Raw genomic sequence first — 15,663 nt, 5'->3', positions numbered from 1 at the left:
AGTGGTGGAAGCCTGGAGTTCCGTTATGGTACCTGTAGTGCCGCAGCTTTGTATTATAAGGTCTACTGGGCAAGGCCACCTACATACCCCGCCCATGGGTGTGTCACTCCTGTATAATGGAGTCAGTGCTTGGCACACGGCAAAATGTGTCTAGAGAAGCCTTGGTGAGATTTGACCTAGACGGCCAGAGACTGGGAGTCTGAGGAGACTATCTGAGAAGCCTCTACGAGGAAAAATGAGTACACTGGCAGGAGCCAGGAGACTGGGTATGGATCAGGAGTCCAGGTGTCTGAGGAGCAGCTTCTGAGGGTGGACAAGAGACTGCTCGACTCAGTAAATAGGGACAGAAACCTCTTGGAGTATAATGGACTGGTAGTTGTGGACAAAACCTGACTGGGTTCAGTGAGACCTGTGTGGGAGCGCCACACTTAAGATGGTCAGTGAACCATATGATGGTTTTTTTTTTGTAAAGCCTGTGTAAGACTCATTTGTGTTCCTGGTGAGCAATTTATGAGGCGTTGTAATAAAAACTGCTGAACTTTTAAGTGACCGGGGTGTACCTGTTGCTACCTCTGATACACAACAAAATGAGTACCCCATCACGTGAGCAGGCGAGATCTCACTAATTATATATAAAATATTATATATGGCATGTTGTGTTTCCCCCCATATCCCGTGACCTCCAGGCTTGCCCTCGCGTTTCAGGCTTGGAGATTTTAATGCTGGATACAAATTGCGGAGTACAGAATACCATTATCAATTTGCTGTGTGTCTTTCAAATACAGAGCAGGAAAAAAAAAATTCTCCAAGGGAAGTCAAGATGCATTTACTTGTCATGCAGCAAATACAAAGGGCCTGGGATGCAGCGAGGGCCGCAGGCTCACATAGGTTTGATTCATAATCATTCTGCCGCTAAAACATTTTCCACAGATTCTTATGGACAGCACATTTGTCAACATGAAGGATCTTGACACCTACTGATCACAGGGCAGACAGCTTTGTAATGTTACTGCTGATCTCATAGCAGGTAATTCCATCCCTGCAGAGAAATGCCATTATCTAACTCAAGCATCTGGAGAATTAGCATTTCAGGGATTTTTTATTTTTAACGCTTCTATTTTTTTATTTATTAAAAATCAATTTTTTATCACATGCAATCTGAATCCTGAGGATTTTAATCTTGCCGGACTGTTCTTGGGTAAGAAATCAATTTCATATTTGCGTAACTGCAGCGGGAAAAGGTTTCGTGAATGATAAATGACCTCTGGCCTTTGGGCTGATTAGCAGTGACAGATACGCACAGGGGTTATGAAAGCGCATATAATAGTTGGGAATAATAAGTACCTTCCTAAAGATAATAAATATTATTTATTTATAGTCCTTTAATATTCGGGTTAGTTCCATTATCTAGAGGTATTAAATCACTTGACATTTTTGTGTGCCAAGATACTTTAGAATCATAGCCCATTTACATGGAAAATGGCGCACAATGCCTATTACTGTAATATCTATTCATAGCCGCAGGCCATGTTCAGAGCCAATTTATTTTCAATTATTAACATTACATATAAAGAGGTTCAGAGGAACAGACTGTAGTCTTGTCTGCCCAACACTGACCTCCCATGCGCACATGTACTCGGCATTGTCGGAGCGTAATTAATGTAATCAGCCAACGCTTTAGAAATATATTATTATTCCAGGCAGCTACAAGAGGTTGAAAATTATGTGTAGCAAGAGTTAATGCTCCGCTATGCCTCGGGACGGCAACCACTTCCTCCAAAGCTTTGTACACCAAAATTAAATCAGCATTTTAAAACAAAGCTTCTAAGAGTCCTGGTGTAATGTTACAAATTATATGGATAATATATTCTAATCAATATCAACCACTTAGGTAAATTACAAGCTTTGACATGTGTATGTATGTGAAGTTTATGTACATGTTGGGACTCCTCACCGTTCATGTACATAGATCCATTTAAGGATTATTCCAGCTCAGATATACAAATATCGAAATACATAATAAAATAGACCTATGTCTAGGTGGGAGAGTCATCCTTCACCTGTACTGCCAAATTGACTCTTCGAAAGAGCAAGAATCAGAATACATGTTGTTGGCTGTTCGGCGGGAAAAAGAAACTTTGATCATTTCTGAGGAAACATCACTGGGAGAAACAATGGATTGGATGATGAAAAGCAATTCTGCTTTTAACGTAAGGTGGTGGACTGTGGTGGTCACCTTCCTTCCCCTGAAGACACCAGTCGCGTCATTGTAGTGTAATGGTAATGTTTTGTTGCCCCTTTTGTATATATGTTATGTGAACTGTGATAATAATGAGTGGATTGTATTGTACAGTGTAACCTGTAATGCATTGTGTATAGTATTACACTGAATGAAAATATAAAACACAACACTTGTTTTTGCTCCCATTTTTCAGCAGCTGAACGCAAAGATCTAACACTTTTTCTATGCACAAAAAAAAAAAAAAAAAAAAAAAACATTTTTGTCCCAAATATTGTTCACTAATTAATCTTTTAGTGAGCACTTCTCCTTTGGAGAGATAATCCATCCACTTCACAGGTGTGGCATATCAAAATGTTGATTAGACAGCATGATTATTCCACAGGTGCGCCGTCGGCTGGGCACACTAAAATATACAATTTTATAATATACATAGGGTCTGGGGAATCAGAAAACCAGTCAGCAAGGCCGGTTTCACACATGCCGTATTTTGCCGCTTTGCCGGATCAGTCACACTGCAGTACAGTGCAATACAGTACAATGGTATTGCGGCAAGCTCCGGTCACATGCTTGCCGCGATGCCATTGTACTGTATTGCACTGTACTGGAGTGTGACAGATCCGGCAAAGTGGTGAAATGCCGGATGTGTGAAACCGGCCTAAGTGGTGTGATCACCATTTGCCTCACACAGTGCAACACATCTCCTTTGCATAGAGTTGGTCAGATTGTTGATTGTGGCCTGTGGAATGTTGGTACTTTCCTGTGCGAAGTTTCTGGATATTGGCAGAAGCTTGAACACATTGTCATATATTCCAATCCTAAGCAACTCAAACATGCTCAATGTGTGACATGTCCGGTGAGTATGCTGGCCATTCAAGAACTGTGAGGTTTTCAGCTTCCAGGAACTGTGTACAGATCCTTCCAACATGGAGCCATACATTATCATGCTCCAACACGTGGTGATGGTTGTGGATAAATTACACCACAATGGCTGGCCCTTAGCATCCCATCACAGTATCTCTGTGCATTCAAAATGGCATTAATACAATGCACCTATGTTCACAACATACGCCTGCCCGTACCATAATCCCACAGCCACCATGGGCCACTCGATTCACAATGCTAACATTAGCAAATCACGTACCTACACAACGCCATACACATGGTCTGACATCTGCCCTGTGCAGTCAAAACTGGCATTCATCTGTGTGGAGAATACCTAATGATATCTAATCGGCATCTTGATATGCCACACCTGTGAGGTGGATGAATTATCTTGGCAAATGAGAAGAACTCACCAACACAGATGTAGAAAAATTTGTCAACAATATTTGAGAGAAAAAAGCCTTTTATGTACATTAAAAAAAAAATCTTAGATCTTTGAGTTCAGCTCAAGAGAAATGGGAGCCAAAAGAAAAGTGTTACATTTATATTTTTGTGCAGTGTATATTTGGTAATGTGTGACATAGCATTGGTGTTTAGGCAGTTACCAGACTATGGAGTAAATAATACTTAAGTGTTAAGACTAACCCACAATGGGAGGGGTTAGTTGATAGGTTAAGGGACTGCTCATTCTAGAGACTGTTCATTCTAGAAGAGTCAGTGCAGTGAAGATCTAGTGAGTGATAATTACAGACATATAGTATATTGATTGTGGCAGCACAGGAAAGAAGGGATACTGGAGACAATGTAGTGCAATCCTTCAGTGTTGACTGAAATATGGAGCAAAAAACAACATTGAAACAAGAGACCAATTCTTGAACGGAGAGGACTCTGAGGGCAAGGCCCCTTAATGGTAACTAGCGTGTGAACGGAGTTTGCTTACCCTAACAAATTTTCCCTGAAAGTCTGAGACCACAAGGCTTTACTCTAAGGCTAGGTGTCCACGATGCGTCGAGCTTGGTGCAGTTCTAAACGCACCCTCTGGCAGTAATTGCTTTTGCCAAAGTTGCTTTTTACCATAAAATAGCATATTTACCGCGTTTTAGGTGCGTTTTTAGCGCTTTTTACATGCTTTTCAATAGCGTTTTGACAGATGCGTTTTGAACATAAAGATACTGCTAAATAAAGATTAAACAGTCAAACAATGAAAAAAGAGGAAAAAAAAGAATATATAATTTATTAAAAAAAAAAAAAAAGTTATAATTCTAGCGGTTATGTACTATTTAGCGGTAAAATAGCAATAAATTGATATTTTTCATTAATTTAATTGTTGGACTATGTGTGTTTGTAAAGTGACATATGAAATCTTTATTTTGATGTCCAAAAAGCATGTTTTCAGCACCTAAAAAGCAGGTAAAAAGCAAGAATTTTGATGTGGTTTGTTTTTTTGCAACTTCTCATTGACTTCAATGTTATCAAAACGCAGCCCAAATGGCAAAAACAATTACATACCGCTTCTTTAAAACGCTGAGTTTTTGCCCAAAATTATGCAAATTAAATGCAGCGTTTTGAACTGCATGGTGGGCACAAGAAATACCTATTTCTCATAGACTTTGCTGGGAAATTACAACGCATGCATTTTGGCATTAAAAAGGTGCAGTTGAAAACGCTGCAGAAAAGCATGTAAAAACGCATCGTGGACACATAACCTTACCCTGGTGATAGGCAAATACATGGAGCCACTGCAAGAGAAAGCAACGGTTACGAGTTGTACTGTAGTGTCATTAGGCTGGCTTGTGCTGGAACTCACAAGAATAGCAAGATGTGAAGCAACCCAGTGGGAACTGAGACTTTCCAAATATGCCTTGCAGAATTGTAATGTTTTGGCAGATTTGTGCCAGGTATCTTTGTATAGTTATTGCTGACAATGAATGGTTGAGTTAAAGTACTGTGGTCTGAAAAAACTGTTGGTCTTCTAAGGAGTATGAGTTGTCATCTAGTCTTGGCAAGCTGCAGTATGCGACCTGCACGAGTTCACAGGCTAAAATCCGAGCCTGCACTAACTCTTATGTTGCATGCTGGGGCATCTGAAATCAATCCGTCACCCACAACTGCCACCCAACAACAAACTACACGAACTTGTAGGGTCAAAGTAGAAACTGGACAATAAAGCAGTATTCTTCAGCCAATGGCTATCTATGACAAAATGCAGTAGTCTGCCTGTAATTTGTAGCTCTCCAGTTTAAAAATAGTTCTCTGTGTGTGGATCCTTAAAAAAAATGTATAGGTGCTACAAAACGTCAACTTTCCGGCCTTCTGAAAGAGAAAGCTCATCGATTTAGATGTACCAGAACAACTAAGAATGCCTTTTGTAAACCCGGAACTACAAGAATATATCACACACCTTAATATAACACACCTTTTTATTACTGCAATGGCCTCTCCAATTAGGCCTTGTGTGCATGCTGCATTTTTTTGGTCCCAAAACTGCATGCATTTCCTTCCCCAGCAAAGTCTATGAGATTTCATTTTTGCTGTGCGCACGTTGCAATTTTTTTTGGCCGTGTCTTTGTGGTGACCACGAAGATGCAGTATGTCAATTCTTTCTGCGGTTTTGCCAGCGTTTTTGCGCCCTTCCAGTCAAAAGATTTGACTTAAAAAAAAAAATAAAAATGCATTGGGCAAAAACGTTTTAAAAAAACGCAGTAAGGCTCTGTTCACACTAGAAAAAGGATTTTTCTCAAGAAATTTCTTGAAAGTCTAAAAGATTAGTGCAATTGTGGTGAAAGAAAACGCACCAATAACACACCGCATGCGTTTTTTACTGCGTTTTTGGTGCTGTTTTTTCGCAGCTTGGTCCCTGCAGTTTTTTACCATTATCTATTGCAAAAAACGTAGGTACCTGTAGAAAAGCAGTGACATGCTCTTTCTTTTTCCCCAAGAAATTCTGCAGAAAGGATGTTCTTGAGAAAAAAAACGCAGGTGTGCGCACGGCTATTTATTTTTCCATAGGTTTTGCTGTGGAATATCTGCAGAAAGGTTACAGCCATTTTCTCAACAACTTTCTGCAGCAAAAATGCAATAAATAAAAACGCGGGTAAAAACGCAGTGTGTGAACAAGGTCTAAAACGCGGCAAGAAGTGCATGCTGAGGGAGTGTTTTTTGGGAACAAAAAAGTTCATCTTTGCGGTCACCACAAAGATGAAGCGTGCGCACATAGCTTAAACCGCTAGCCAAGGTCTTGAGGTTAGGAGCAGTGAGGGATTGGGTTGTTTAGGCTGGGGCCACACGGGGATTACTGCGATCCCCTCGCATGACACTTGGCTCACGCTGTCAGTACAGCAAAGCCAAGTGTCATGCGAGGGTCCCTGCGACTGAGGTCCGATCATGCGAGCGGACCTCAGCTGCAGGGGGCCGGCCGACACCGAGGAGGGGAGGGCCGGTGCTGCGGAGGGGAGGGCGGGATTTATCTCCCTCTCTCCTCCGTAGCCGGCTATTGCCATTCTCGCCCTGCACTCGAAGTATACCGGTGTACCGCGAGTGCAGTGCGATTTTTCTCTCACCCCATAGACTTGAATGGGTGCGAGAGAAACAAGAAACGCATTACAGTCGCAGCATGCTGCGATTGTTTTCTCGGTTGATTAGGGCTGAGAAAATAATCTCTCATGGGTGCTGACACACAGGCTAATTTTGGTCCAAGTGGAATGCGGTTTTTTTATTGCACTCCACTCGCACCGATTTTCATGCCATGTGGCTTAGGTCTAATTCCGATGATCAGTGATAATGCCAGTAGTTTGATTACCACTGTTCTAGGACTTCTCAGTTATCCCATAGATAGGTGATCAATGCTTCACTCAGGAATACCCCTTAAAAAAAACAAAAAAAAAAAAAAATAAATAAAAAAAAAAACACACTTGCTCAAATGAATTAAATGCCTTTTAAAAATCCCTAAGCTCCTCTTATGCTGGTGCTTTTTTTTCTGCTTTACGTTGTGTCACTTCCTCACAGAGATATTGCCATCCAAAAGCAAGAAATATGAATATGTGAAATTTCTGCTTTGAGACCAACTGGGGGGTTTCTTCAGAATCTTTTGCGGGAGTGATTGCTTTTACCTTTTCCAACCAGATGCTGTCAATCACAGCTTGGCAGCTAATCTAGCAGTCACAGATGCTGCCTACCTGTGATGGCTTCATTTGAGAGAGAGAGGTGAAAGTACTCACCTACAAAAGAAGACTCTGAAGAATTGTTGGACTGTAAACAGAAATTTCACAAAGTGTGCACTAAAAGCAACAAATGTGAATGCAATGGAGACACAAGGCAAAAAAGAAAGCGGTAGAATAAGGGGAGCGCAGGGATTTTTACATGTTATTCGACTCAATATTTTTGAGCAAATGACAAGACCTCTTTAAAATCAGAAATATGATAGACCCATACATATAGATACTCTGAATGCTCATATAAAAACTTATAATACACAATATTTTGGAGAAATACTGTTTTATATTAAATGTTATCACTGGGGGAAATCTCAGAATCCTGATGTTTGCAGCCCTACTTATAAAACATGTATTTATTGTGATGATTTATCAAAAAGACAAGTATAACTTTATTTATGAGAACTCAATGTTTACAAAGGAGGAGAGTTCAGCAGAAAGGTCATTTACTAACTAACAATGATTCATTGCCTTCTTGATATTTAAGATTATAATATAATAGATAGGACTTTTCCATTAGGATATCACCTAAAATTAACTTTGGACAAAAAGGAAATATTAATAAAACACTGGAAAAATTAAAGACCGTAATATTTTTGAGAAAGAAAGAATTGTCGATTTTTTATTCTCCTTGCTTATTTTAAGCTTTCTACATATAGTCATGTAGTTTTAAGACTTAGAACATATTTTTAAAAATGTCATCTAATATGAGAAAAAGGAAAAAGTCAATATCATGGGGCTTTTGTTGTTGGATGAGAATACACTAATAATGTGCTCTGTTGATGAATATGAAATGGATTTCCACCAATTTTCAAGACTGTTCCGACAACTGAAGTTTCTTCTTTTTTTGACACATCAGAAATAATCTGATTAACATTTTTCAGCGATTTTATGTTAATCTGGTAATAAATTTCCTCTTTGGGTATTATTCTAATTACAATAATACTTTTCTAAATATTGAAAATTACACAACTTTATATTTCAAAACTCTGTAAATAAATTACTTAAAAAAAAAAAAAGAAAAAAAAATATATAATAAATAATAATAAATAATAATAATAATAATAATAATAATAATAATAATAATAATAAGTGTTATCCAGGACTTTGGTTATTTTTTTGTATGACACTCAGAACTTATGGTCAGGTAGTTGCTAGTTAACTGCCTGCTGTGCCCAGCAAAGATCTCTGAAGCTTCAGAAGCAGAGTTGAGCGAGTACCCAACTATTCGTACTCGCTATACTCATAACGAGTACTGTCTAATACTCGCGTATTCATTCCGAATAGTGTGTGCAATGCAAGTCAGTGGGGAAAAATGTGCAAAAATTACGAGTAACCCGAATGCCGTACTATTCATGAGAGTAGCAAATAGTGCGGCATTTGGGTTACTCGTTCCTTTGCAAGTCATTGAGGAAAAACTCGCATTGTACATGCTTTTTGTAATGAATACAAAAGTATTAGAAAGTACTCATTAGGAGTATAGCAAGTACGAATAATTACGTACTCGCTCAGCTCTGTTCAGGAGATGATTCTACTGGTTTCAATGATGTAATGTTAACAGAGCAGCTCTCTCTCTTTTGGTCTGCTATGTCGATGGGGTGTCACTGCCGATGTCCTGCTGATTGATAGCCCACTCCTTGCAGTTAGGCAGCTGCTCTGTGAATGTGACATCACTGGGAGGAGAATCACTGACAGAAGCGGTCTGTGCCCACTCTGAGCCACCAGAGACCATCGCCGAGCAGAACAGGCAGGTAATTAGCAACTAACTGCTGATAAATTCTAAACCCCATAGAAAAAAAATGAAGCAAAATCCCCAGATAACCACTTTAAAGCCAATTTTTTTTTTTTTTTCCATACACAAAAAGGTAATTAACATTTATATGTATAACTACTTACCCAGGTTCTTTGATCAGGCAGTGGGAACTGTTGAAATGATAAAGAAGATCATTAAGTTCCTTGTATAACAATTCAGAAATTCATATAATCTGTGAAACTATTGCCATTTTAGCATTAGCCTAAAAAGGACAAAAATATTATTATAATTGTGTACTGAAAAATGACAAATTATCTTGAGAGTGCCAATACTATGAGAAAAATATAGTAGCATGAAAATGGGCAGATAACTGCCATCTTAGGAATTACATCTTGGCCAAATGTTTAGATGGTCTGAACCGATACAAAATAAACCTATTTTGTGTCAGTTTTAAGCGAAAGCGAGGAGTGGATGCAAAAGGAAGAAAAATAGTAACAGGGAAGGCTGATACAAGCCTCATTTTGTCTTTATACCTTAATGGCACCAAAATGCATTAATTGGTCACTGTTTTTCAACACACATTGCATGAATCAAATAAGTCAAGCAGATGTATGAAACCTTGTAATATATTTAAATGGAACCCATCATGTCAAATAACAAAATTATTATTATTTTGCAAATTAATATATATTATGTATATGTATGTATAAAATATATATTATAATATATATATATATATATATATATATATATATATATATATATATATATATATATATATATATATATATATATATATATATATATATATATATATATATATATATATATATATATATATATTAATTTGCAAAAATTGGGGTAATCTGCAGGTTAACAGCATTCGGATGGCCACCACACTGAGAGCTCCATTACCTGGAGGAAATTAACTTTTTACCTACTGGCAGCCTTGGGCTTTCAGCCAAAGGCCTGGCTGGCGCAGCTTCAGTCACTGCTCCCCACAGAGTAAGTGGCAGCACCAACAACTCCTTTGGCACAGACTGACAGCCAGCTCCGCATTGCATCAGTACAGAGTTGGCTGTCAATATTGGTTTATGGCTACAGCTGCCACTCACTATGCTTTCAGAAGTGACTGAAACCACGTCATCCGCACCTGTATACCTGAAAGCCAAGCCTGCCAGAAGGAATAATGTTCATTTCTTATTATTATAATTCTTAATTATTAATATAATCTTATTATTCTGTTATTGTGGTGGCCGTATGGTGTCAGAAGCTGCAGAGTAACCCAATATCTGCAGGTTAATAGTTTTTTTTTGGGTTTTTTTTTTTTTAATAAACAGATTCCTATTTATCTGAGAAAAAAAATTATTAATGTCTCCCCATGAGCCACTTCTCCTGAACTAATCATCAAACTAAACAAAAATCAGTTTTGGCCAATACAAGTCGGACTTCCAGTTCACAGAAGTACCATGTTCCGTCTTATTAAACTCTATAAAGAGGGAAAGGTAGAGGAGGAGTGAGGCGCAGTCAGCGCAGGGAGAGACCATACAGACATAGGCAGTGGCAGATTGTGCTGAGAGTTCACCACAGAGCTAAATTCACAGCTACAAAGCTCAGTACTGCTCAGTAAGGTCTTCCATGTATATCCAGTTGCTTTTGTCTCTTCATCTCTGTGTGCTGTGTAAATGGACATCATAGTAGATAGTCTCCACCAAAAAACACAGAAATAACTGAATATTAGTGATAAAACCAGCAGAAGGGAAAACTGGTGAAAAATCCTGGATAAAAGTGATATAATGGCCAGAAATCAGGTCATTGCTAATGAAAACGCACAACAACTTAATTTGCAAAGTCATCTGAAAGGACAGGAACGTTTCAAAGCTACTGGTGTGAACCCAGGCTTAAAACTTTCTGGGAATGGATTCTACAGCATGCTGATCTTTAGTAGCCATCATCTGCAGCCCTGCAAGCTGTACCAAGTGATTGACACTAATAGAAGATTTAGTGTTTGCCAATACATGGAACGTTTCCACGTCCCAAAGGATCTTAGATACACTGGCTGGACCAACACATGAGCGAGCATCTCACACTACATCATACAAACATAAGCTGCTATTTGTAATCTGAAGATATTTTGGGCTGTGAAACCATTTCCCAGAACATACATAACAAATCAGTTGCCAAGTTAAATAATTCCGTTTCTGAAGCCTTACGAAAATACCAATGTGTAAATATATAGGAATGGCAAATATGCCAAATCCAAAAGACAAATTCCATGTATGAAATGATGAGCAAGTGTAAACTAAGCAAATACTGGAGCATTTTGTAATTCTATCCATCGCCATATTACCAGGTCTCTTCTTCTAAAATGACTGCATTCTTGGCCTTAAACCAAATACACTTTTAAAACTGTCCTTGCAAGAGCGTTGCAATATCACACTATTAGGTTAATACATTTTCTCCCGTCAATTAAGCTGAAGCTGATGCATTTACTCCCTTGTGGAGAAAAGCCTCTTTGTTTGCAAGAATGAGTGCACCTGTTTGCAAATGTCAATACATTACCCTAATGAGACAAAAGCCATAACTCACGTTCTCCGTTATTCATGGCCTCCTCAGTTGTGTCTCCTCAATCCATAAAGGTAACATTTGCTGATGAACCTCTGCTGAATCAGCCAACTCAGGTTTCAAAACAATCTCATCTATTTCACACATTGTATTGACTACTCTGGTCCATTATATAGTCATAGAACAATCAACTATTTAATTGTAACCAATTTTAAAAGAAAGCCAATGCCCTAAAAACAGCGATCATCATCATCCGGGCAATACTTCAATGTCCATTCATTGCTTGATATTGCACGAGCCGGAGAACAGAGTACAAAGCACTCTGATGACACTTTATACTCCTGTAGTAGATTGCACCAACTTGTCCGCCCTGACAGCTTAGACTTGTGACTAGACGGGAGCAAATCTGTTCCAAAACTGAATTTTTATGAATTTCCCCCCAAAACGTATAATTGCCTGAATCTAGAAAAATGGTAACCAGCTACTCAACACAGTGAAATCCTAGGTGCATTGCCCCCTAGGAGGTATGCAAATCAAAAAGGTCCATGGAGCCTCTGTTAGGAGTCTCAACACGGAAAATATCCAGATATCCATCCGGAAAGGACCTAGCCAAGGAGTGGCTCCTTGGCTAGGTCCTTTCCGGAGGGATATCTGGCTATTTTCCATGTTGAGACTCCTAACAGAGGCTCCACGGACCTTTTTGATTTGCAAGTTCTTCTCAATAAAAGACACTATTCACATTTAGCTTGAGTGCCAAGTTTCTACATCTACTTGAGACAGTTTTGCACCCTACTTGAGCACCACCCCAGAAATGCCATGTATCAACTCATCTTGCAGCACAAAACATCTTTCATGGCATAACATGGAGTTACAAGAAAAGATGATTTAGAATCGTTGATTTCTAGGGAATACAAGTAATTGCTAAAGCAAGTGTCACAAGAGCAGACAGTTTGCCTTTTAAAGACTAGAAAAACAAATGCTTCAGCTATAAATAACTAACTAATGTTGTTACAGAATATACCAAATAAATTAAGTCATAATCTGCATCATAAATAAAACCGTCATTTAATTAAATAATCTAAGTATTGAAAACATCCAAAGTAAGGTGTAGGTGACCCGCCCACCCCAGGGCTTTGGGACACCCGGTGCTGGGCCGGACTAGTCCGGGGGGGTGGCGAGTGTTGGCGGGGCCCGACTCCGTGACCCTGGCGGGGGTCAACTAATATGGCAGTGGTGGGGATGGTAATCAATAATAGAGTTTGTAGGTTATTCGTGACACCACCTGTGGATTGCGACTATAGAGCCGCCGCTGCTGGATGGGACCTCCGGGGCTGATGGAGTAGCAGCTGGGATGGTTCTGCTCCCCACAGGTGGAGCGGTACTCTGGAGCAACCGTTGGTGCTTGGAAAGGGTGCAGGGCTAATCAGGACAGTGGAAAGAACCGACACAAACAACAGGCTCTTTACCTTTTTCTTTTTACTGTGCAACAATTCAGTCCTGGGAGACAGTCACAGGTGGTGAAGAGGATCCGGCCGGCCTGGAAGTAACTGGGGTGATCTCCTTGGCCAGTCGAGTATTGAGGCCTACTCCCTGTTCTCCCTTTTGCTTCTGCAGGACCCTGCACTTTGGGTTTAGCAATGGCCCTCTTGCTGCGGGGACCGGTGGTTCATCCCTTTCTCCTAGGATAGGCTGCGCAGGCCTTCTCTGATGCTTCCCTGCTGGGGTCCACACCGGGCCCTGGTGATGCAGCTGTACCTTCGGATTGTTCTGGGGGCCAGGAGACCTACAGTCCTCCTGCCTTTCGGATTCGGCTACCAGGTAAGGGTTTTACAGCCCGGCAACCACAGACTCCGATGTCTAATTTTCAGTATGTTCCTCTGAGGCGATCAGATTGTGACAGTTCTCCCCTAGGATCTTCTCTTTGCCTCATTACGGCTCCTGTTTTTCTGGGTTGAGCTAGCCTAGCTCCAAACCCTAGCTCACAAGACCGCACTACTCACTACTTAGCTCCTCTCTCTTTGCACTTCTTTAACAGACTGACTACCTAACTCCTCCCTCAGGTCAGACTTAAGGGAGTGCTCCCTGGAACTCCAGGTTTAGAGCTTCCTCTGCTGGCCTGAGAAAGGACGATGTTGAATGTTGGTACTTACTGGCCAATAGACTTCCCAATTACCTCCAGGCTCAGCATTAACCCTTTGGAAGAGGCAATGCTGTTGTGGCAACCAGATCCTGGAGCGCCACATAGGCAAATGAGGCCATTTGGTAATTTTATCATTTCAGTTCTGCACATACCTGTGGGTGAAATAAGAATCCGGGGGAAGGTCTTAAATACTTTTCTTTGAGAACCTCAAGTGGATCCATTAGTTTCCTCTTTTCTACCCTGCAATTGTCGATATTCAGGTTATCATCAGTCATTCTGACAAATATAGAACAAATGTCTGATCAGAAAAGAAAAATCATTTTTTGCACAACATTTTAATATTGCATATATTTGTCAATACATACTATACATTATTAACTGCCTTATCATAAACAAAAGATGGCAAAACTCACAAGCTTTAATGCAAAAGTGAGAATAAAGTAATAGTGGAAGGCGCTCTATGACGACATGGAGTTTTTATTATCTATACCATTTTCACTTTCACCACACAGTCAATAATCGAGTAGGAATATATTGTTAATGTAAAGGAAACCTTACACAAAATTGTTGTACCCCAAAGTATTATCACTCATGTGAAGTTTATGTAATACTGAATAAATCCGTACCTTTGTTTTAGCTTCATTGAAATACCCTATCCAGCTTTTATGCTAATGAGCTGCAAGTACAAAAGGGATTGGCCGCGCACTTCCAGGTTTCCGGTCTCGCTACCTTTTTCTCCTCCTGCGGCCAGCCTCCTATCACTGATTGACGAAGCACTTTTGTGAGATCTTGGAGGAGCAAGTCACAAACAAGTGTTGTCATTCTCAGGATGGAGGATGTTACAATAGCCAGAGTATCGATCTGCATATGTGCCACCCCCAGGAATGAGGGCAATTGTGTGAGATCTCAGGTGGCAAAGCAGGTCACAGAAAAGAATGACCTATCAGTCCAAGATGGGAGGGAAGCGGTGGACAGATAATGAGGGAGGGAGACTGAAGAGTTGTAAGTGCAAGTTAAGCCCCTTACAGTTGTGGTTCATTAGCATATAATTGGAGGAAGGATTTCTCCAAAATGGAAGCACAAGTTGCAAAAATTAAGGTATGGATTTATAAAATATTATAGTGATTTAATATAAACATTAGCTTTTGGTACAAAAGCCTGCTAAAAAGGTTCCCTTTCCAGTACTTTCCCAAATATTTATATAACCACTATACATGCCATAAATGTTGGTCCCACCCCTGGAGTTCACATCTTTCTTGAAAAATGGGCCCAGTCATACACCTTTGCCAATGAAAAGATCTAGCTCTCTTTAGTTTTACTGAAGTTCTTGAAAATCGCTCGCTTAACAATTTTTGCAACTCCCTTAAAAACTAAATATAGATTCTCATATAGAAATATATGCTTGCCATTTAAAAGAGGTTGTCTGGCTTAAAATGATAAGTCTGTGTGATGCCCTAGCAAAACAAGGTAGTCACAAAAAAGTGTACATCGTCCTTGGTACCACCAGAAACCCACACTCAGGTTCAACACAAGGCCATTAAACCCTAGCCACCCCCTCATGATAATAGGGACACACCATTGGGCGGGATTAGGTGGATGAGAACGTCCACCTAGGGGTCCTGAGGTGTCAGAGATGGGAACACAGTAGATCAAGTTCAGGCTTTGAAGTGTAGACAGTCAAGTGGAAGTGGAGCACACACCGAGAAGTGTAGTCAGGGGTAGTAGCCATTGGACTACCTGGCTAGGTGGCAGACAGTGAACAGGGCCACAGGCAACGGAAATCCGGTCGCAGGAAACCTTAAGTGGACTGGGGCAGGGTTGTAGCCTGCCAGTGCCGACAGAGGGAATCCGGTCCGAAGGCCATGCACAG

General features: G+C 40.2%; 1 protein-coding gene across 5 annotated transcripts in view; it reads right to left on the bottom strand.

Annotated features, from left to right (window-relative positions):
* Nucleotides 1–15,663, bottom strand: part of MECOM (MDS1 and EVI1 complex locus) — an 82,939-nt gene that overhangs the window by 27,242 nt on the left and 40,034 nt on the right. For 3 of the 5 annotated variants that reach the window (XM_075340647.1, XM_075340649.1, XM_075340648.1), the window contains exons 8-9: nt 13,946–14,069; nt 9,232–9,258 (exon numbers count right to left, since the gene is read on the bottom strand). In XM_075340647.1, coding sequence (XP_075196762.1) covers nt 9,232–9,258; nt 13,946–14,069 — 151 coding nt within the window. The remainder of the gene's footprint in view (nt 1–9,231; nt 9,259–13,945; nt 14,070–15,663) is intronic. The other 2 variants (XM_075340650.1, XM_075340651.1) reach the window with 1 other exon arrangement.

Source organism: Anomaloglossus baeobatrachus, chromosome 3, assembly GCF_048569485.1.
Source record: "Anomaloglossus baeobatrachus isolate aAnoBae1 chromosome 3, aAnoBae1.hap1, whole genome shotgun sequence".
In the NCBI taxonomy this organism is placed as follows: Eukaryota; Metazoa; Chordata; class Amphibia; order Anura; family Aromobatidae; genus Anomaloglossus; species Anomaloglossus baeobatrachus.
The sequence above is the reverse complement of the archived record's forward strand: the minus strand, read 5'-3'. Positions and strand labels throughout refer to the sequence as shown.